Source organism: Penicillium cosmopolitanum, assembly GCF_028827165.1.
Source record: "Penicillium cosmopolitanum strain IBT 29677 chromosome Unknown utg000006l:49.0-5199605.0:1.0-5204138.0, whole genome shotgun sequence".
NCBI lineage: Eukaryota > Fungi > Ascomycota > Eurotiomycetes > Eurotiales > Aspergillaceae > Penicillium > Penicillium cosmopolitanum.
Window position 1 is genome coordinate 203,096 of NW_026622676.1, and position 20,314 is coordinate 223,409.

Below are 20,314 nucleotides of genomic sequence, written 5' to 3' on the forward strand. Positions count from 1 at the left end.
AGAACCTGAGCCTCAGCGATGGTGTGGGCAGTGTCCTCACGGGGGGGGATCGAACATGGGGTACATGCCCAGAAGCTGCCAGGGCTCGCCCTCCTTCATGACGGCAACACCCAGGGAACGGAAACCACGGCGAGCGAACTCAGTAGCCTTGTCACGGTAGAGCTGAGCCTCCTCCTGAGAGCACTCGGACATGTTGAGGATAGCCTTGGGAGCACCCTTGGCACAGATGTAGCGGACACCGTCGCAGGTACAGATGGTAGTAATGCGCTTGGAGACAGGGTCGAAAGGAGTGTACTTCTCGGTGATCCAGTTGCGGGCCAGGATCTCACGAGCCTTGGGGTAACGGCGGAGAGTAAGGATGGTGACCTTGTCAATGGGGTCCAGGTTCTTGACGTTGTGGGAAGAGGCAATAGCAGCAACGGCCATCATCCAGTTGACATCAACACCCTCAGCGACGTAGGGCTCACGGATGGACAGCTGGTTGGCGGTCAGGGTACCGGTCTTGTCAGAGCACAGAATATCGACACCAGCGAGGGACTCAATGGCAGTGAGCTTCTGGACAATAGCCTTCTGCTCGGCGAGGTAGGCGGCACCGACGGCGAGGGTAGTGGTGGTAACGACAGGCAGACCGACGGGGACACCGATAATGAGCAGAATCAGAGTGTAGTGGAGCAGGTTGTTGTCGGAAGACTCGGGGGTAGCGATCTTCAAGTGACGGAAGAAACCACCAATCCAGGCGGCGAGAATCCAGAACATGACGAGAACGAGCAGGGAGGTACCAATGTTGTCCATGACAGCCTTGAAGTGACCAGAGTCCTTGGCACCCTGAACAAGAGCAGCGGTCTTACCGACGAAAGACTGGCGGGCAGTGGCAGTGACGATACCGTAGGCCTTGCCACGCTTGCAACCGGTGGTGTAGTAGCAGACATCGGCCATGTACTTGTCGACGGCGAGAGACTCACCAGTGATGGCGGACTGATCGCAAGCAATGAGGGAGACACCAATGTGGGTCTCGTCACGCTCATCATCATCATCGTCCTCCTTCTCCTTGAGAGTGTCGTCGTTGGCGGTAGCGAGGTACTCCTTGTAGGTCTCGAAGTTCTCGGGCTTCTCGTAGTCACAGATCAGGCGAACATCAGCGGGGACGACGGTGCCCTCCTCAATGATGACAATATCACCAGTAACCAGTTCACGGGCGAGGATCTCCTCCTCTTGACCGTTGCGGATAACAATAGCACGCATAGCGATATCACCCTTCAGCGAAGCAACAACATCGGCAGCCTGCTTCTCCTGGTACCAACCGACCAAGGCGTTGAGAAGCAGAATACCACAGATGACACCAAGATCGATCCAGTCACGCAGACCAGCGGCGAGTAGGACAGCGAGTTCCATAACTAGAGAAAGAAAATGACGCGTTAGAAAGGCATTGAACGCGTTGAAAGCTGTCACTTGATGCTATGCATGATTTCGAAATACTCACCATAGAGAATGGGTCCACGGAAGTAACCAATGAACTGAATGAAGATGTTGGTCTTCTCAGTCACCAGCTCGTTCCAGCCACACTTCTTGCGGCGGGGGTCGATATCAGAGGAGGAGAGACCAGCGCGGAGGTCAGTCTCGAGCCACTCCTCGGGGGCCTGCCAGCCCTCCTCAACACCATCACCCTGCTTGGCCCAGAACTTCCAGAAGGGCTTCTTCTTCTCGCCAGCAGCGCTGAGAGCACCGGCAGAGGAGGTAGAACCACGGCGACCATCGCGAGCAGTGGAGATGTAGCGGTTCAGGGCAGAGTACTCATCGAGAGTAGGACCTCCCTCACCGGCCTCAGTAGTCTCCTTGGTGTGGCGCTCGCCATTCTCGACATCAACAGCATAGGAGATCCTCCGCTCGCTCGAGCTTGTCACGTTTGTCGCCATTGTTGTAGTTGTTGCGGCTCACAAGCCAGGAAGACAAACACTTCAATGACTAGGTACCGAACGAGACGGAATAATCCTATGAAAAGGAAAAAGAGAGAAAAGGAAAGGGTGGGTTGGGAGAGAGGGAATGGGACTTTATAATACGGGGGGGAGGGACCAGCGAAAAGACAGGAACCGGAGTGGGTGGAGAGGTGGATTCCCTGTGACCGTGTGAGGGAAAGAGGGAATTACTCTGAAATTGAATTGGAAAAATTAAAAAAAAAAATCAGAAATTGGAACAGAAAAAATGAAAAATGAAAAATGAAAAGAAAAAATAAAAGAAAAAAAACTCTGAAAGAGGAAAGGGAGATTATTGTTCTGGGTCCGTGTTGATGGAAAACCCACCAGAGCTTGTCGCGTACCTGGTTGCTGGGGGGAGAGTGTATGGGTGGTACCGTATATTACTGTATTTTATTTCTGTGAGTACTGTGAGTACTGTGAGTACTCAGTACTGCACTGCGTAGCACGGCACACTGCCGAGTTATCGGTACGACTGGTACTAGCTTGCCGAGTGCGGCCCATCTGCTCTCGGCTTGACTATGCGCGATTTTTGTCTAGAGAGAATACTCGTAGTACTGTGCATAGGAACATTATTGTGAACTACTATTAACTATTCAGATTTGAAGCATTGTACACAATAGAGTAGAAGATAAGGTATTCATACTCGTCCAGAGTAAGATTGCATAAGATTGTATCAGATCAAGGTAAGGATGGCATGGCATGGCATGCCGGAGAATTCCAGGAATCTACGCGTATAGCAAGTATGTATGTACTCTACAACCTGTGGCAATGGATAAATCTCTACTCTACTCTCTATTCTCTACTCATCTACTCCTACCTAGTCATCGAGTCAACTATACTATACTATACTACACTACACTACCCTAATTGTAGATGCCATGGCTAAATCTCTGCTCCGTGCTACCCGATTGCCCCAATTGCCCAATTGCCAGGGGCACCGCAAGCGGCGACAACATGCCGCGTATCCTTGATACCATACCATACATACACAATACCATTAGGTCACTCTTTTTGCTCATTTGTTCACCAAGCCTCCGTCTTATCAACACGTCCTTCCTCTCCCACAACCCGCTTAATGCCACATCCTCGCCCCAGCTGCCCTCTTCGACTCGATCTTCCTGCCTCGCTCCTCTCTCTCTCCTCGTGGGGGACCACCACAGCGTCATTTAATTCCCCCTTCCTCACTGGTCATTTCCCCCCAGCAGGCCCCCGCTCACTAACGCCATCTTAGTCTCGGCATGCATCGAATCAATGTCCGCCCCAACGACAATGAGGTCATTCTCTCGCTGATCGTCTCCCTTCTGGCCCTGGCCTGGTCCTGGCCTGTCCTCTCTACTCTCTGGCCCCCATCGCTCGGCGACTGCTCTGCTGGGTTAGTAGGGCTGGCGTGATGTGATACACATGGTGGAACTTGGCCGAGGAACAACATGGTGAACGGCGAAGCACCTGTCAACCTCAACCTCAACGGGAACGTGAATTACATACTCGTAGCAACTTACGGAGTACTGTCGCAACATCCTAGCTCTGCGCTGATCACCGCGACCAGGGAATAATCCCGGTAGCAAGCTTTTCCCGGGATACTCGATGCGTATAAGGCGTCACGATCTCCAGGCTTCGCTGGCACCGTCACCTTCCGCCATTGGACGATCCTAGCCACCAACTTCATTTGTAGGGCGCACCCCGGGATTGAAGGATCAATGGTGAGTCTGTAGTGGTCAAGCACCTACATCTACATCTACAGTACTTCTGCACATTCTCGCCGGGAAGCCGTACGGGGTACCCCGTACTGAGGGAGGCGAGAACTAGAACTAGATCGGTCGGGATGTGATACTGCTTCGCTTTCGTATACTACTCGCAGTACTAGTCGACAAAGTACAAAGTACATACTTCCACACAGTGTAAGTCCAGTACTGCTCACTGCTGTCACCCCCGGCGCTTTCCGCGGTTGGCATCAACGGCACAACCAATTGAAGGCGTTTGAACAGTAATAGGAATGGTACTTGGTACTCCGTAATGGAATTGAATTTTCACTTCCCCTGAACTCTCTCAATCCGTCGGTCGGTCAAGACAAAGGGAACCCAGAAGCAGCAGCCCCATCCCATCCCATCCCATCCCCCATATCTATCTCCATCAAACAATTGAAGAAAGAGGGGCCCCGAGGGGCCCCGATCATCTCCCAAATCAATCAAACCCCCAGCGAAATTACCCGTCTTTACCTTTTGCCTTTGCCTCACCTCCCCTTCATCTCCAGTTCATTCCCCATCCTATCTAACCCAACCGGTGTGTCTATCAGGGCCTAGTCCACCACCAACCTACAGTACGTACGTAGTTAAGAATAGAAGTACTCCGTACTTCGTACATTCGCTCAGGCTCAGGGCGGCTGGAAATTACAATCTCAATTGCATTATGGAGAAACGGCACGCGTTCACAACGCTTCGTCCCCCAATGACCCCGTGCTGTGCGATCATTCCGGGGGACTCCCGCTTTCTCTACGCCATATCCGTTACCCTACTCCGTACAAAATCTCTCCTTTGATCCCTTTGCACGTCAGCCAAGACCGGCCCGTGTCGCGAATCCTGTGGTCTGGAGGATCCTGGTGGGATGGATGGTGGGATGAAGGATGGGGCACTCCATACGAGTAGGGGGGGGGGTTGGGGTCGGGCGCATCGTCGGGGGTCTCTCTTTTCAAGTTCTCTTTACGAGAGCGGGTTGGAGGGTACGACGCTACGACAGGATAGGGAATGGCGTCGCATGACTGGAGCGTAGCGTAGCGTAGAGTAGCGTAGTGGAGTGGGGATAAGGAAGGGCAAGAAAAGACGCATTCGGGGAACGGGGTGCCACAGCTCTTGGATTTCACTTGGAGTCGTGGTTCTATGGAGTTGTCTGGCATTACTATTAGGTGTGTGAAATATGCAGGCGGACCCTCCCAAGGATCTTGTCGTTTCTAGGGTTGCAGGAGTGGAGAGCTTCGATGGAGACCGACTTCGCGACAGGGCGCTTGTCGGGAGGAAGAGTCGGCGATGGGACACGGTGTTTCGCGAATTGGTGCCCTGTCCTGTGTTCCACGATGACCCGTGGAACTGCTTTATTGTCTTTACTTTGAGGTTGTTTCTACGGTAACTCGTGTTTCGTGCTTTGTAGCAGGTAGATTGTTCAAGTTTGATCTAGGCCGGGCCGTTCAAGTTGATGTGTATATTGCCGATCTACTGCCAGTGTCTATCGAGTACTGTCTACTACTAGTACTGCTTCCACGATATACCTCACTTCCAGTGGCAGAAGACTAGTACGGAGGCGGAAGATATCTTTGACTGTCACTCCAATGGTAGCGCTTGCCACTCCCTCATCTTTCACGTCACTCGCGTGGAAGGATCTGATTCAATTTTCAGCCTTGGGCGATCGCGCCGCTGATGTCGTTGGTCTGGGGAAAAGAGTAAGGGCAAGGGCACAGACACTGCAACAAAATGCCTCACAATGCAATTCGATTGCCACTCAGTTTGAATTTTGAATTTTCAGTATTTTTTTTTAAAATTCCTCTTCTTTCTTTTTTCATGCGGTGAAGACCGAGAACAATGGCCATGGCCATGGGCCACGGTCACGGCGCGCGGAGAAATCTCGATCATGTCGGACCAAGTGCGAGATTTTTCGCCCTGCTCCATAGTAAATTCTCTTACCCCAGTGGAGCCCCAGAGAACAGAGACACACCACCACATTCGACCACCAGTGGCCGACCGGCACGGCCATCCGCCCTGGGCGAATTTCCCTTCGTGGCGAGTGGAGCCCGTGCGTGTGCGCAAGTCTTCTCGATGTTTTCTAGAAGGCTTCGACTGGCACTTGCGTTCCGTGGTTGCAGGTGAAGTGTATGGAGTATACCAGAGTGTACCAAAGTGTACCAAAGTACATCAAAGTGTACCAAATGAAAATTCTTTCGTATTTTATGCAAGAGTACCGCAACCATGGTCTTTTGTCGGGCTCTCCGCGGGCCCTGGAATGTTCCTTGGCTTCCTCAGGTTAGCCTCAGGTTAGCCCTCAGGTTAGCCCTCGTACTCCGTACTCCGTCCTCGTGCCCCGATAAGAGTGAAACTCTCACGTCATGGCCAGCTTATCATGCCGTTTTCCGCCGACGCTTTTCCCAGGCTGGTCGCATTTGATCGTTTTGGGGGATAGTGATGAGTGTATCGTACGGTAAGGTGCCGTACGCGGTGCCGGATAGGAACGAAGTGCCTGAAGTGGTTAGACTCACCAGGGAGCTTCCAGCCAATAGCGGCGTGTTAAACTGGCTTAGTCACGAAACTCTGCCGATTCTGCCGCGCCGGGAGAAGCAGGAAGCACCTGCCGTCCTTTCGAGTTACTACAGTACATTATACTACTACAGTACTACAGTATATACCTACAGGTACTACGGAGTATATACTATACTACTATGCATTGTAGACACCCTCTACTAAGTACACCCTCACTCACAACACTCAATGGCTACTTCCTAGCTTCCAATGGCCATCTCATACTCCATACTCGTACTCTGTACGAGAGCTACATGATGTGCAGCTTGGCTTCACCGCGCACCCGTGTACCTACAGTAGTGGGCTAGTCGATGGGGAATGCCCCCCAATTTCCTTCAATTTCCAGCAATCACACCCTTCCTAATGGACCCGCCATCTGAATCAAACCCTCACCGGGGCCCATTCCCCACTAGACGATCGCCCTGCCACATCGCCAATTTACGCTACCGCTGCTGGCCCCGGTCCCTCTTCTCGCGCGCCTGATCAGGGTTAGTCTTTTTGAGGCATTTTATGCCTCTCCCCTCCAACTCGAGACTAGAATAGCGTCCTTTCAAAGACCTCCGCGGACGGTTAGTGCCAGTTGTCGCAAGACAATACCCTCCGAGTCTGCACACTCTGCACACTCCGCCCATCACAACAACATCATGTATTACCAGTATACATTGCCATTGTCATGACCATAACCTTGGAACATATCCATACATATTCCAGGTACCCGTAGAAAAGCCCGCTAGCATCAATTACAGTAGTACTATTCCCAAACTAAACCCACTAGACCCCTTTCAACGTCCGCGCCAGGTTCGCCAAGAGATCCCAGCGTCCGTTCTCACGATTTCCCCCAGGTTCTTACCGGTCACTGTCGAGTCAAGTCGAATGATATCCACGGGGAGCCTACGGGAAGTTTACAGTCACCGTCGCCGTGCTCCGTAGTATACTAACTAGTCGCACGGAGTCTAGTATAGACTTTCCACGCGGTTCCCACGCCTGCATTAAGGTTCGCGAATGGGATTCTCCCGCGTTGCCGTGACTGGACTGCACTGGACTGGATCTGGATCCAATCGGCGGTGCATGCATGGCTGTTGAACTGTAAGACTTTCCCTTCTCCGTATGGAGTATGCACATCCTGCTGCTCCTGCTGCAGGATGCAAGGAGATGAACGTGGCTAGCGGTCACCGGCTCGAGTCGGGCAAGGAAGGGAAAAAAATCGCGCGTTGACGTTCGTTTTTTTACCTCGATGTGCCTTTTTACCCGGTAACTACAGTAAGTGAGACGGGGCGTTTGTATGGTATGGACTAGTTGTTTTCAGATCTTGGGTGCATACTCCGTACAGGAAGTACTACATAGTGCGGACTTATCTACAGTACTAGACACAAGGGTAGTGCGGACATATCGTCATTCCATTCTCCAATTCGGGGGCACACCCGTAAGCAATCATCATGTCTGTGCTTTGCCTCTGCTCTGACATTTTCGTAAGACAAAAAGGTAAAAAGGGATTTTCACCGACGCCGACACCGACACCGACCACCGACACCGACTCAGTGCAAGTGCCCCATTTCTCGCCCCCCCGGGGGCTCATTGGATCAATTCCAATTATTGGACTCGGTTCCCGGCACACACAACGACATCATAGACCTCTACATCAGTGCGTGAAAAAAAGCCTCGGTCGCAGGACTAATCAAAATAAGACAGATCCCGTAAAATTTTGTTCTCGAATGGGGACACACTTATCGGAGAAGCTGCCTCGGTGTTCTCGAACCCTTTTTCGGCGTGTCGGCCGGAGTCCCGTCCAGGACTCGGGCTACGCGCGGCATCGCGGGAGTCGGCACCGCTTGGTCTACCCGGCATATTATGGATTATTTGGATTATGGACCTTGTCGCAACTTCTGTTTGGTGTTTGTGTCGCGTGGCATGTTTGGAACAGGCCTTACCCTTCTCTAATCTGCCCCTCCTTCGGTTCTTTGGTTCTGGATGTGGTGGTGGTCTCCATTCTGCCCTAGGGTTCAACGTCTACAAATCTCTGATCCGACAACGTGATTGTCCAAGACCCGGGTAAATTATTCAGTCCACATTGCTTAAAAAATAGGGAAAGTTTTAATGATTCTGTTCAATTCGATGTGGACCGTCAATGTTCGCTTTCTGGTGGTCAGCCCTAGACTTCGTTTCTAACTGGTCTTCCTCCCTGATACACCTCTCTGCACTGGCATAACTATGTATATAATGGTAGTAATGAGTACTCGTAGACTGCAAGGTCTCACTGACCTGCTCTTCTCTTGGCTGCGTCGAACCCCTGCGCCGATCAGCACTCAGGCTACAAGTACTACTCCGTACATCGTAAATCTTCAGACAAGAGTCCTATGATGTAAATTCAAATCCCATCTCTTCTCCCCTCCCCTCCCAACTTGAACCCAAGTCAAATGCTTATCGGCAATTGTTCCATCAAATGGGTAAAATGCACCGAGCCGGGGTACCAAATTCGGCAATTTCCGCGGCGTTATACTGAATTAATCCCTTTCACCCTCCACAATCTCCGGTGCATTAATAGTAGGACAGGAAACTCAATGTCATAAAGCTACACCTCCATGCTGAGTCTAGAAGCAATGGGCCGTCCCGCCCGTAGCCAGTACACGAGTATTCCGCTTCACTTTACAATTCACCTTTGCATGTAGTTCTTACCCAAGGAGGCAGGTAGCGCGTGGAGCAAGCTAGACCAATGATGAAATCTGTACTTTACTTTCCTTCGTACTATACTCCGGTGTCAAGAATGCACAGGCACAACGTAAAATGCAGGTATAGTTACTGGGGGCCCGACCATGACGACATAGTCAGGGGTAATTCTTCCGATCTGGGGCGAGGGAAGGGTGTGTTGAGAAGCATACTCCGTACTTGTACGGAGAATACTAATAATAAACAGACTCAACAAAACAAAACAAGAAACATCGCGACGCGACGCGGAGCCAGACAAGACTAAACTAAACTAGATCAGATTTGCGAAATGGCCAGCATAAGCAAAGGGTTGTTTACGGATTCCCGCTCATGGTTGGTTCGCGAGGCCCTGATCGACAGGAGAACGCAGCAAAAGGAAAGAAGGCGGCCCCCACTCCGCTCACAACGGGCAAGGCACGAACTCTTTTTTCGGGTGCAAGCGTCCCATAGCGCATATCACTATTTAAAATTGGGGTGGGATGGGATGGGGATGGGGGGGTGCATTCGCGCACGAAACTGGTTTTCTGACAGAGGGTCAATTTACTTCCTATCCGACCAATCATGGGCTTGTTTTGCATTTCGCGAGAGATCCTGATACATTATTCCATGTGAAGCTTGCTCAAGGTATGTGCATGTTCATGTGTTATGCGGGTTTCTCCTAGCTTGTCGTGGAGAAAAACAGAGCCGCTGATCGGCGCGTGTCTGGGTCGGGAGGTTATGGACTGGGCAAGTTGGCCGAAGTTCAACTACATCATAGCATTAGTGTTGATGGCTGTGCGATACATAGTGCAGTTGATTTATGGAATAATTCTGTGTGTGTGCGTAGTACTGTATTGGACGGTGCGTGTGCGTCGATTTAGAGAAGTCTTGGTCTTTGTTTTCTATCCGGGGTGAAACCTGTATCACGGCTGCTTACCGTTGCAATACAATTCTTCACTTGTATTTTGACGCCGACTGTTTCTGTTTCTGTTTCGTTTTGTGCCTGAGACGGTGACGGCGATGATTCTGGTCTAAGACATTGGATGAATCTCATCACCGTCGGGGCAAAGCCGCTGATCCTCGTCCACTGCTTCCGTGCCGCGGCAATCCTACGGGGACGACAGCGACGATGCTGCCAATGAACTGTATTACTATCCGACTGCCTGCCAGGCCCCGACATAATGAGTCTCAAGATGGGCAGAGGTGGGTGTGTCAATGAATAGCCGTTGCCCGACATAGATCGGCACTTGGAGGCACTGCCGATATCTTTGCCTCTATTTGGACAGTCTCGTAGTCTATACTGCATATGCGCGATGTACCATCTCAATGCTTCTCGATGTATTGTACGTATGTATGAAGTAGTGCCTTGTTATACACCGTACACCGCTGTATGTGTTTATTTTGGGTGTCTTCAAAGACCGCAGTATGCCAAGCAAGACAGGGATGATCTGATCGACGTGGTGCCTATTCTTCTTGCAGACTCGAGGCTGTGCACATAGTACATGCTACAATACAAATACATAGTAGGAAGGAAGGGTTTGTACATATGATTCAATTGTATGACTGTTGCAAAACACTCATATCAACGTCGCTCCGATATGCCCCATGTTTCTTCCCAGGATCGACGTGCCAATCCCCATAGTCTGACGCCCAGGGTCATCAAATTCAATCAAGTTCCACCGCCAGTCTTGGCCGACAAAATCTCGGCGTCATTCTGGATCCAATGGTAAGCGTTTATGGCTCCAAGAACCCCAAGAAAAGTGTGCGATCGACGGTTCCTTGCTCCTTATCTCGCGTCCCAAACGGGGGATCTATAAAATTGAATAGTGCGGAGTAAACTAACGATGTAAACAATTGGAACCGGGACTTGGCGCCGGGGAACTAGAGAATGGCAAGAAAATTAGAATCGGAATCAGAGTTAAAGATAAGAAGAGAATTATGTACTATTCGGAGCGCTGTACTATGTACACAAAAGCCAATCACGCCGAGACTCATCTGACTATTGCCGCAGTACTACTCTGTCCAGAAGTAACAATGACCCATGACTATTACCACCTCACTCCAAGATCGACCCGAGCATCCGCCCAAAAACCAAAATCGACCTTCTCCTGCACATCATCCCTCCGATTCATCATTCTCTCCAGTCAATCCTTCCTTGGCGCCGCGCCAATGTCCTGACACAACCAGCCCCGATGATCTTCGTTGCAGCATCTTGGCCTCCATCCAAAAAAAAAACCTTGAGAAGTCTTGGAACAACGCAAAATCCGATAAAGATTAGTTTCACTTTGCATGGAGAGCGCTTTTTCTCTCCCTCCCCTCTATTCCGTACTTGGCATCTTCCCCCCCTTGATCGCCTAAAAATGAAAAGCACCGCCCCTCCCCCCTGAACTCCCCGCCAAGAGACCGCCGTGCATCCCTCCCGCATTATCGTCTTGGCAAACATTCATTTTCCTCTCGGCGGGCCCTCTGCGCTGTAACCCCCTTCCGTTTCATTCTCCATGTCAATCCTTCGCGGTCTTACTAGTCTACATGTAGCCAGATACCCCCTCCGTAGCCTGTCAATCGTGGGGTGGAGGGGGAGAGCGCCGAGATACCGAGACTCTGTGCAAGGGATATCTTTTCGATAATGCCTACTTGGCCGTGGCCGGTTTGCATGTTGATCGGTTTCTTGGCGGGGGCTGTACACTGTATTGTGTAGCCTGCGATGCATCACGATAATTTTTCTTGCCCTTGGCTCCTTGGTTCTGCGTTGTAGAGTTCAGGCTTAGATTCAAAGGCTCCAGTGAAGGTGTTGATGATGATGTTGTGAGTAGGTTTGCTAGTTTGATGGACGTGGCGGCTGCCTCGTGTTGAGGGACTTGGCTTGAAGGTCTAATTTTGAGGTTATTGCTGCGCATCGCATGCATGGTCTCGGGTGGTTTTGGATGTATCGCCCTGGAGGGTCGTGATGAGTTTTGAGTGTTGCCGAGCTCTTAACCTTGGAAATGAGTGATCATAGTGGTATACTGGTGGGTTTTTCTGAGTAGATCTGGTAGTAGTTCCCAAGTACTTGTATGATAGATCTGGATCAGTACCTGCTACTAGTAGGACCAATATTGGTAGTAGTAGGTATCAAGTGCCAGTGCACAGCGATGTTGCTCGCAGCTTGAACTCACAGGTTGTACGGAAGAATTGAGAAATTCATCATGGCATATGATTCTACTAAAAGGTTGTTACTAACTACTGGTTTTCACACAGTTACTACTACGATTACCTAGTACAAGACATCTGTGATACAATTGAATAAATTTTTGTTAGCTTTCATACTATATATATGCAGTGATCTACTACTAGTACTAGTAGAGCTCTGGAGCAGTGCCAGTGGTGGGTGCACTTCGGGATAGTGGCATATATATTTTTGCGAGATGCACAACTACCTACTCACCGCAACATCTACTAGTAGTAGTATTAAGCCCTGTAAGGCTGATGAATAATTGTCATCCATGGCACCGAAACCTACTAGTATCGATTGCGGCAATGGTATTCATGAAGATACTGTATTTTTATATCAATCTTAGTAGTATCAGTAGTAGTGTAGTACCTTATGAGCCCAGTAGTCCAACTAGGCATCAAGTTTCAGTCAATATGGTAGCCCATTCAAATTCATTTTACAGCCTTCCAAATGACCTAGTATGGAGCTACAGCAACACTATGAAATATGTACTATTCGTTGAAGATTATCTTAGATTGAATCACCCCACTGGGCACCTACACCGAATGTACCTCACACTTATACTACGCCACGACTACAGCCGCAACATGCGCACCCTCTCCCTTTCGCCTACTCTAACATAATTCCGATCGTGTAACAAGAACGCAGCAAGGATCAGATGATGTCAGATGAACGAAGAAAAAAAAGAAAAATTAGCCGACCGATAGTGAAACAGCCCCTGGATAGAATGTTGAGTTGCCCGTAGCAACAAGTGCCATGCAACTTCACGTCGGTCCCTTCATACCCACGTGGAACCATGAAGATGCAAGGGTTATCAAGATCCGGTTTCAAGTCCTCGACTGATACTGTCTGCACATATGTGGAACAAGAAGAACATTACATGATTGTACTGTAATGTCTAAAATATAATCTTTGTCCCCACCGTGCAAGGAACCATGGTGCCGGGCATATGCTTCTCAATGGCGAATTTCGCCCGCCAGCCTGTGCAGTGCCCTGGCATGAGAACCGCAGGGTCCAGTCGTTTCAGATCGGTCACTGTACTCTGTACCTGCGCCGGTTCGCTCATGGAGAGATGATACCCACCCACGACGCAGTGAAGTGGTGCGCCGCCGCCGAGTTGGACTGCGTTCTTTGCTGTGTTCACCACGCCGGCATGGCTGCAGCCGGTGAATACAACAAGTCCTTTGCCTTTGAGATTGCATGCGAGGAAGCGCTCGTCCGTGATAAGTTCGTCTGAGAACCAGTCTTTCTCTTCTGGATCGTAGCGGACTGCGTTCCGGAGGCCGGTCTCGTATGGGGTGATTCGAGGAATTTCTCCCGAGATTAGGAAGAAATCGTCGAGTACCGTGTGGGCTTCGTCATGCTTTTGTAGTACTGCGCCGCTTTTTTGGATTTCCTCAAAGGTTGGGTCGGCCTGGAGGGAGATGATAGTTTCTGGCAGAGCAATTCCTCGATAGACTGGTCGGTCTGGATGTACGTCCACGACAAGGTCGTCTGAGCGGGATTCTCTGATCATTTTGATTGCTCTTAATAGGCCGCCTGCATTTCATATTAATCCAACGGCCATGTAGTCGAGAATGTTGGAGCATATGGACGAATAACCAACCTGAGTGATCTCTATGCCAATGCGAGAGTTGGATGACTTCGATGGAGGAGAGATTGGGACGTAGCCGATTGACATTTCTTTCCCAGACATCTTCCTCTGGCCCAACATCGAAAAGGACCGAGTGTTTCTGGTCACCCTTGGTAGCTGTCTGTATCATATCAGTGGGATGATTCCTCGTGCGGAGGGAGTTTGGAGGATTGTTTAATCTCACCACTAATATAGAGAGACCATGCGCAGAGCAGCATATATCTTCCATTCGCATTTCTTTGGAAGCACCACCTCGATCGGTCAAATCGTTATCTGATCTCAACGCGATCTGTCCTAAGTTTCCCACGATTTGAACAGTATCTGGAGCTGGAGGGGACATCGGATCCAGCTCATTGTCCACGATCACGATTGCCTCAAGAGAGTCGACCTCCTGGAGATTTAAGTTCAGCTCATCCATGACCGAGATGGAGTATAGAAAGATGGTTAGGATTAGTGTGTAGTAGGGGAGATGGAGTCAATGTGGGGTGTTTTATGTATATACTCGCCCCCACGAACGGCAATGAGTGCGAGGCTGACGTGAGACAATATGGTTGTCAGCTTCTGGAACTAAGCTGAAATAGCAATAGCCTAGAATAGGCAGAGTAGTGCAAGCGTAGGGTACCAGAGTACTTTACTAGAGGAAGTGGTTGTAGTCCGCGGAGTTCGGTCTCGTGATGACGGAAGGCGCTAATCTTATCTCCGACTCCGGTTTGCAATTCCCGACGTCCTTTTGACTTCTCTTTGACTTCTCTTCTTTCTTTCCCTCTTAAACTCTTGTCACTATCTCCTCCTTCTCTTCCTCAGATATGCGCTGATAATAGCTGATTGTCTGCGACTACAATGGCGCACGCCACACTCCTTCGCTCGTTGCGGCCAACTGTCGCATCACGCCTCCCCCAGCCCCGCCCGTCGCTTCTTCGACATGTCCACGCAGGCAGCTATCAGCCCTTTGTTCCACCATCACCCGCATCCCTGGGAAAACCAACTGCGGCCAAAGAATACAAAAGGACTCGCAAATGGCTGCGACGGCTATTCTATACATCCCTCACGGCCGGTGTCATCTACGGCATCGACAACCAGTTCTACGCATCCTCTCTGACTCGAACGGCTCGGACCTTCTCCCTCGGCCTTCTCGTCGCTCTTGATTACAAGATTAATTTCAGACCAAATCCGCCGCTGGCAAAATCCATCAATTCGGTTCATGGCCGGAACGCCGAGCGCCTATCCGATCTGTTACGTCACAATGGTGGGCTCTACCTAAAGATGGGTCAAGCGATCGCAATGCAATCGGCCATCTTACCGCCCGAGTTCCAACAGATGTTCTCTCGCATGTTCGACGACGCGCCGCAAAATGACTGGAAAGACGTGGAGAGGGTCATTCGGGAGGGATTCGGCAAGTCCCCCGAAGAGGTCTTTGGAATCTCCTTCACTGGGGAGCCGGATAAAGGTGTCATGGAGCGCAAGGCTCGTGCCAGTGCCAGTGTCGCTCAGGTACACTGGGCTCGTCTGCAGGATGGTCGGGAGGTTGCAATTAAGATCCAGAAACGGGAGATTGTACAGCAGCTGGCCTGGGACCTGTTCGCTTTCAAGTGAGTGCTGCCTTTGAAGGAAAGGCGCCGGGCGATATGAGAGTCTCCGAATCTGGGCTAACTTCCCTCGATAGAACCGTGACTTGGATCTACAGCAAACTATTCGATATCCCCTTCTACAGCTTGGTACCCTACATCAGCGAGCGATTGTCCCTCGAGACGGACTTTCTCAATGAAGCCGATAATTCAGAGCAGATGGCGCGGCTCGTTGCCGGAGAACCTCGCTTACGGAACCGTGTCTACATCCCAAAGGTGTTCCGTGAGCTGAGCTCACACCGAGTCATGACCGCTGAATGGATTGAAGGTGTACGGCTTTGGGACAAAGATGCCATTACTCGCACATGGCGTGGCGGTTGGCGCCAGGGTAGCCCTGGTTGTCACGGAACACCAATGGATCCCCCAGCAAGCGCTGCTGCCCCTATGGATCCAAGGCTGTCAAAGGTCAAACCGGAGCGCAACCACTGGCGAGGCCAGAACGACCGCGGTGGGCTGGGACTATCCCTCAAGGATGTGATGACGACCATGGTTGACCTGTTTTCTGCCCAAATGTTCCTCTGGGGATTGGTACACTGTGATCCTCACCCAGGCAATATCTTCATCCGTCGAAAGCCATCTGGTCAACCGGAGCTGGTTCTCATTGACCACGGCTTGTACATTCACATGGACCCTGATTTCCGAAACCAGTACGCACGTCTCTGGAAGGCCATGCTCACCTTCGACAACGATACCCTGGGTGAGATTGTCCAGAAATGGGGAGTTAAAAACACCGATGTCTTCGCCTCGGCAACTCTGATGCGCCCTTACCGCGGCGGTGACCTGTCGACCCAGCGCGGCCTGGAGGGATTGAGCAAGTCTGAACGAGCTCAACGTTCCTACGAGATGCAGCAGGCTGCACGCAAGGCCATTCGTGACATTCTTGGCGACGAGACAAAATGGCCGCAGGAGTTGATCTTCATTGGCCGCAATCTGCGCATCGTTCAGGCGAACAACCAGTTCCTTGGCTCGCCGGTTAATCGTGTCAAGATTACCGGAACTTGGGCCTCACGGGCACTGGTCGAATCTCCCGATCTATCTTTGCCAGAAAAGATCCGCAATCTTGGCCGGCATATGGTCTTCCGCTTTGTTTTGTTTACAAGTGACATTTTCTTCTGGTTCACCAAGATCCGACAGTTCTTGCATCTTGGTGGGGGGATGGAAGATGCCATTGAGGCTCAAATGCAAGGCATGGCCAAGGATATGGGGGTCGAACTGAACCAGAACATCTTTGAGGGATGATATTCCCGTGTATTTTCAACCCTTACCTCTTACCTCTCATCTCTTATCTCTCATCTCTCACCTTTTACCTTTCAACTTCGCCTCTCATATTCAACCTTTCACATCTCGGCGAGATATGAATTTCTCTTGACCTGAACGGGTCTTGTGACCAGCTTCTCTTGCTCCTTCGGCTTTCGGCGATCCGTCCTGGCATAGACTTACGTTGGTTAATTGCCTTGGAAGAGTGTAACATAAGAAAAGAACTCGCTTTTTAGAAGATAGAAAAATCTCCAATGTGTTTTGCCTCGCGAAAATATGACACTATCACCAGTTTCCGTAGCCCGGCTCCGCAGTTTTTTTGACCCTTCACTTCAACCACAACTGCCATACACATTCAGCCCATTCCCAAGCGCATTCTGACGTCGCCCTTTCCCATCACTGTCCCTATCCCTATCCTCATCAAAAACCTCCTCCAACTGCCCACACCTAGCAAGATACGCAGCCCCAGTATCCGCCCAAATTCGATACTCACAAACCTTCATCTCCCCATCCCCACCTCCCTCCACCCCAAGAGCAACCCGATAAATAAAAGTCTCATCCCAAACCTGACCAGTCCCTTTCCAACAAAACCTTCCCTGCCCTCTCAAAACAACCGCCGAAGAAGAGTCGTCCACCACCCAGTCCCCCTCATCTTCAAACTTCATCTCCTCGATCGAGAGCGTTTCGCCAAGCAACTCGAAGTAATGTATCACACCCTCGGGCCCTGTGAATCGGCGGCCCAGAAATGGGGCTAGTTGTGGTAGCCCATGCTCGTAGATTAGAGGTACTGGGCTTTTGGTGAATGCTTGGAGGATTTTGGTTGTTGAGAGGGGGGGTGGTTTTTATAGCTTGCAGGAAGGTGTTGACTGCGTCTGTGAGGGATTTTCTTGATGCCATTTCCTTGTTTTTGTTTCTGGTTCAAATTGAAGGTTGATTGATGGGTTTGGTGCCCGAGGTAAGCCTTGTATTATTTCGGGAGTCCTGGTTGATGTTCAAGTTGAAGATCGACGTCATCAATTACATCCGATGGATGGTTACCTTATATTGCCATGATGCCCCACAGAATAGGATGTTTGCGGGGCCTTTTATATCAAATAATATAGTAATGTTAAACATTGAAGATAAATTGGATAGTACTTCTTGATTAAATGGGACTTGAAGACAAATCTGTCCGTATATTAGCCACTGGCATTTGCTCACCCCCTTGGGCATTGGAACGATTCCAAGGTTAGTAGATTAGAGGGTATTTATTGTGAAATTTGGAGGTTCCGTTACTACTAGTACTACCTAGTACTATGTAGTACTTCAAGTTCAACTTTCAGGTGAGTGGTCCTGTTAGCCTAAACCCTGGAGAAGGGTTGGATAGTACTAGTGTCTTAAAACATGACATTCGTTTCCATTTGATTTCTTTAATAAGAACCTTGGAATAGAGGAAAAGATATTCCTTCGTGATAAGCCATTCAATGCACCCATTGACGACTGAAACCCTCCATCATCTCGACTTCGTGTATTGATTTCGCCATCATGGACAACTTGGAACCCGCCCATCCATCATTCCCTCCGGATCACCTCCAAATTCCAACAAAACTCCATTTCGGCGTGAAAAGCCATGAATCAAGGGCGGAAACCATAAGTTAAGGAAAAAGGCGGAAGAAAAAAAGAACTGAAAATTGAGAAAAAGAGCCTAGCTAGGCCCCAAAGAAACGCAGCAAATCAAGAAAAAGAAACACCGAGCCCCAATACAATGATACATTTGTCTTTTCCACACGACCGCGTTTCAATTTTGATCCGTAGATCACATCGACGTCACAACCTCGCGCAATCTCTCACTGCTTCCAGGACTTGCCGCAATTCAAGCACGTGCAGAACAAAGTCATCGGTTCATCAGCAGCGCGAGTCTGGGCTTCGGTGTAGGTGACCTTTCGCTGGCCGCACTTGCCGCACTGCAAACTGGTACTGATCGACTTCTCGCCCTGAGCAACCATGGCGTTGTTCATATTCATCTTTTTGATCTTCTCATCCGCCTCACGTTGCGCATCAGAGCGCAGTTCATCGGACGTCATGCGAATAAAATAATCAGGCTTGATGTCGCCTTCAAGTACGCGCTTCCGCAGGCTGACATTGTTCTTGTTTTTCAAGTTCTGGAACAGACTGCGCATCTTCGTGCGATATGCCTCCTTGGTATCTGGTCCGAGAGCATCGTATGCAGCGCCCTCCACAGAAATGGCCTTTTTCAAAACATCCTTAGGCGACTCGGTCGACCCCAGACACAGACCGTCATACATAAGACCGATGCAGCTGTCGCGGACCTTGCTCGTGGTTACGTTGGTGTCCACCTTATCCGCCTTCCATGTGCGCTTGTCTGGTGGAACGGACAGCTTCGATGTCTTATCAGTCGGGGTAGTCCCTGCGGGTGTGGATGCGCCGGTGCTGCCGTTTTGAGCCGGACGAGGAGAGCTGGAGGCTCGACTGGCTGCTGATCCACCGGCTTGCTTTTGCTTGTTGACTTCGGTGCGCCATCTCGAAACGATCTCGCTAGCTAGTCGCGCGACTTCGGGGGTTTTTGATGTTTTGAGCTTGTTGACTATGATACCGATGCGAGTCGATCGTAAGAGGCTTTCTGATGCGCGCACTCCTGTTTGCAGTTCCTTCAGCATCCCGATCATCGTGGAGGTTGGCTCATCTGCCGCGGCTGCCTTGGTCAGGGCCTTGGCCTTGGTCTCGATTTCTTTGGCATCCATGGCCGCGGGTTGGTGGGGGTCGTAGGGAATATATCAATACGAGAACTGAGAAACTGAGCAGTTGGATGAGGATGGATTCGTTTTGCGTTGTAGTCTGTAACAAAACCAAAGTTAGCAGGCTGCGCATTGATGGTTGCGAAAAGAGTCTTTTCGCGGCGTCTCCTGGAGACCCAGTGCTTAGGAAGACCAAGGATTAGGAGTTCAGTGCTCAACTGGCCACCGCAGAGCAGGTATGGTGCTCTAGATGGTGATTGAGCATAGTTTTCTTTGCCTTGCTTCCCGTGAGTGACTTTGCAATGGCAAGTCACCCACATCTCGAATCGCACATGGTTACCACGAAACATCGAATATTCCCCTCAGACAGCGAGAGGAAGGTTTCCGAGCATCCTCACCCCAATGCGCCGGCTCAAATGCATCTTGCGACCGGCATGGTGCGGTATATGGGGGATGGTGGTGAATGGGAGGGGTCACGCGGTCACTTACTCCAGGGCCACAGCCAATACCGATGGACGGGCTGTGAGGGCGAATTCAGTCGAGAGCAGGAGGAGAGAGAGTTGAGGGGGAAGATGTTGGAGGGCGAAGGGAGAAATGAGGGCAACATGGAAAGCCGGCAGAAGCTGCGAAGCTTCGAGGTTGAATGCCAAGACGTGATTGCCCGATTCGGACATCTAACTGGAAGTATACAACCTAACTACAACTACAACTACAACTACAACATAAATGCAATAATTACAACAAGTTACAACAGTACCCAAGGATGTAAATTACGCACGTGGATAACTTTGATTCGGGATTTTATTTTCTTCATTTTAGATATTCCTACTCACTCCTTTCATTGTTCAAGTTGGCTTGCTCGTCCAAGCGAGGGATATTAAGAGTACTAATAGTAGTATCTGCTATACGTGAATGGCC

At 50.3% G+C, this 20,314-nt stretch overlaps 6 protein-coding genes across 6 annotated transcripts; 2 read left to right on the forward strand and 4 right to left on the reverse strand.

Annotated features, from left to right (window-relative positions):
- Positions 1–36: 36 nt before the first annotated feature.
- On the reverse strand, positions 37–1,913 carry N7509_004588 (Plasma membrane ATPase; the record flags this gene model as incomplete). Its single annotated transcript, XM_056629225.1, has 2 exons — positions 37–1,394; positions 1,481–1,913. 2 exons carry the CDS (start codon positions 1,911–1,913, stop codon positions 37–39), a joined length of 1,791 nt encoding a protein of 596 aa, XP_056488527.1.
- Positions 1,914–3,154: 1,241 nt separating this feature from the next.
- Positions 3,155–3,639, reverse strand: N7509_004589 (uncharacterized protein; the record flags this gene model as incomplete). Its single annotated transcript, XM_056629226.1, has 2 exons — positions 3,155–3,338; positions 3,473–3,639. 2 exons carry the CDS (start codon positions 3,637–3,639, stop codon positions 3,155–3,157), a joined length of 351 nt encoding a protein of 116 aa, XP_056488528.1.
- A 9,405-nt stretch (positions 3,640–13,044) lies between these two features.
- Positions 13,045–14,197, reverse strand: N7509_004590 (MBL fold metallo-hydrolase; the record flags this gene model as incomplete). Its single annotated transcript, XM_056629227.1, has 3 exons — positions 13,045–13,685; positions 13,753–13,900; positions 13,964–14,197. 3 exons carry the CDS (start codon positions 14,195–14,197, stop codon positions 13,045–13,047), a joined length of 1,023 nt encoding a protein of 340 aa, XP_056488529.1.
- Positions 14,198–14,619: 422 nt separating this feature from the next.
- N7509_004591 (ABC1 kinase family protein) lies at positions 14,620–16,643 on the forward strand (the record flags this gene model as incomplete). Its single annotated transcript, XM_056629228.1, has 2 exons — positions 14,620–15,368; positions 15,443–16,643. The coding sequence occupies 2 exons, from the start codon at positions 14,620–14,622 to the stop codon at positions 16,641–16,643; spliced, it is 1,950 nt and encodes a 649-aa protein (XP_056488530.1).
- A 1,844-nt stretch (positions 16,644–18,487) lies between these two features.
- N7509_004592 (transcription elongation factor DST1) lies at positions 18,488–19,402 on the reverse strand (the record flags this gene model as incomplete). The annotated part of the gene is made up of 1 exon (XM_056629229.1): positions 18,488–19,402. One exon carries the CDS (start codon positions 19,400–19,402, stop codon positions 18,488–18,490), a length of 915 nt encoding a protein of 304 aa, XP_056488531.1.
- Positions 19,403–19,728: 326 nt separating this feature from the next.
- On the forward strand, positions 19,729–20,182 carry N7509_004593 (uncharacterized protein; the record flags this gene model as incomplete). Its single annotated transcript, XM_056629230.1, has 2 exons — positions 19,729–20,080; positions 20,151–20,182. 2 exons carry the CDS (start codon positions 19,729–19,731, stop codon positions 20,180–20,182), a joined length of 384 nt encoding a protein of 127 aa, XP_056488532.1.
- Positions 20,183–20,314: the final 132 nt, after the last annotated feature.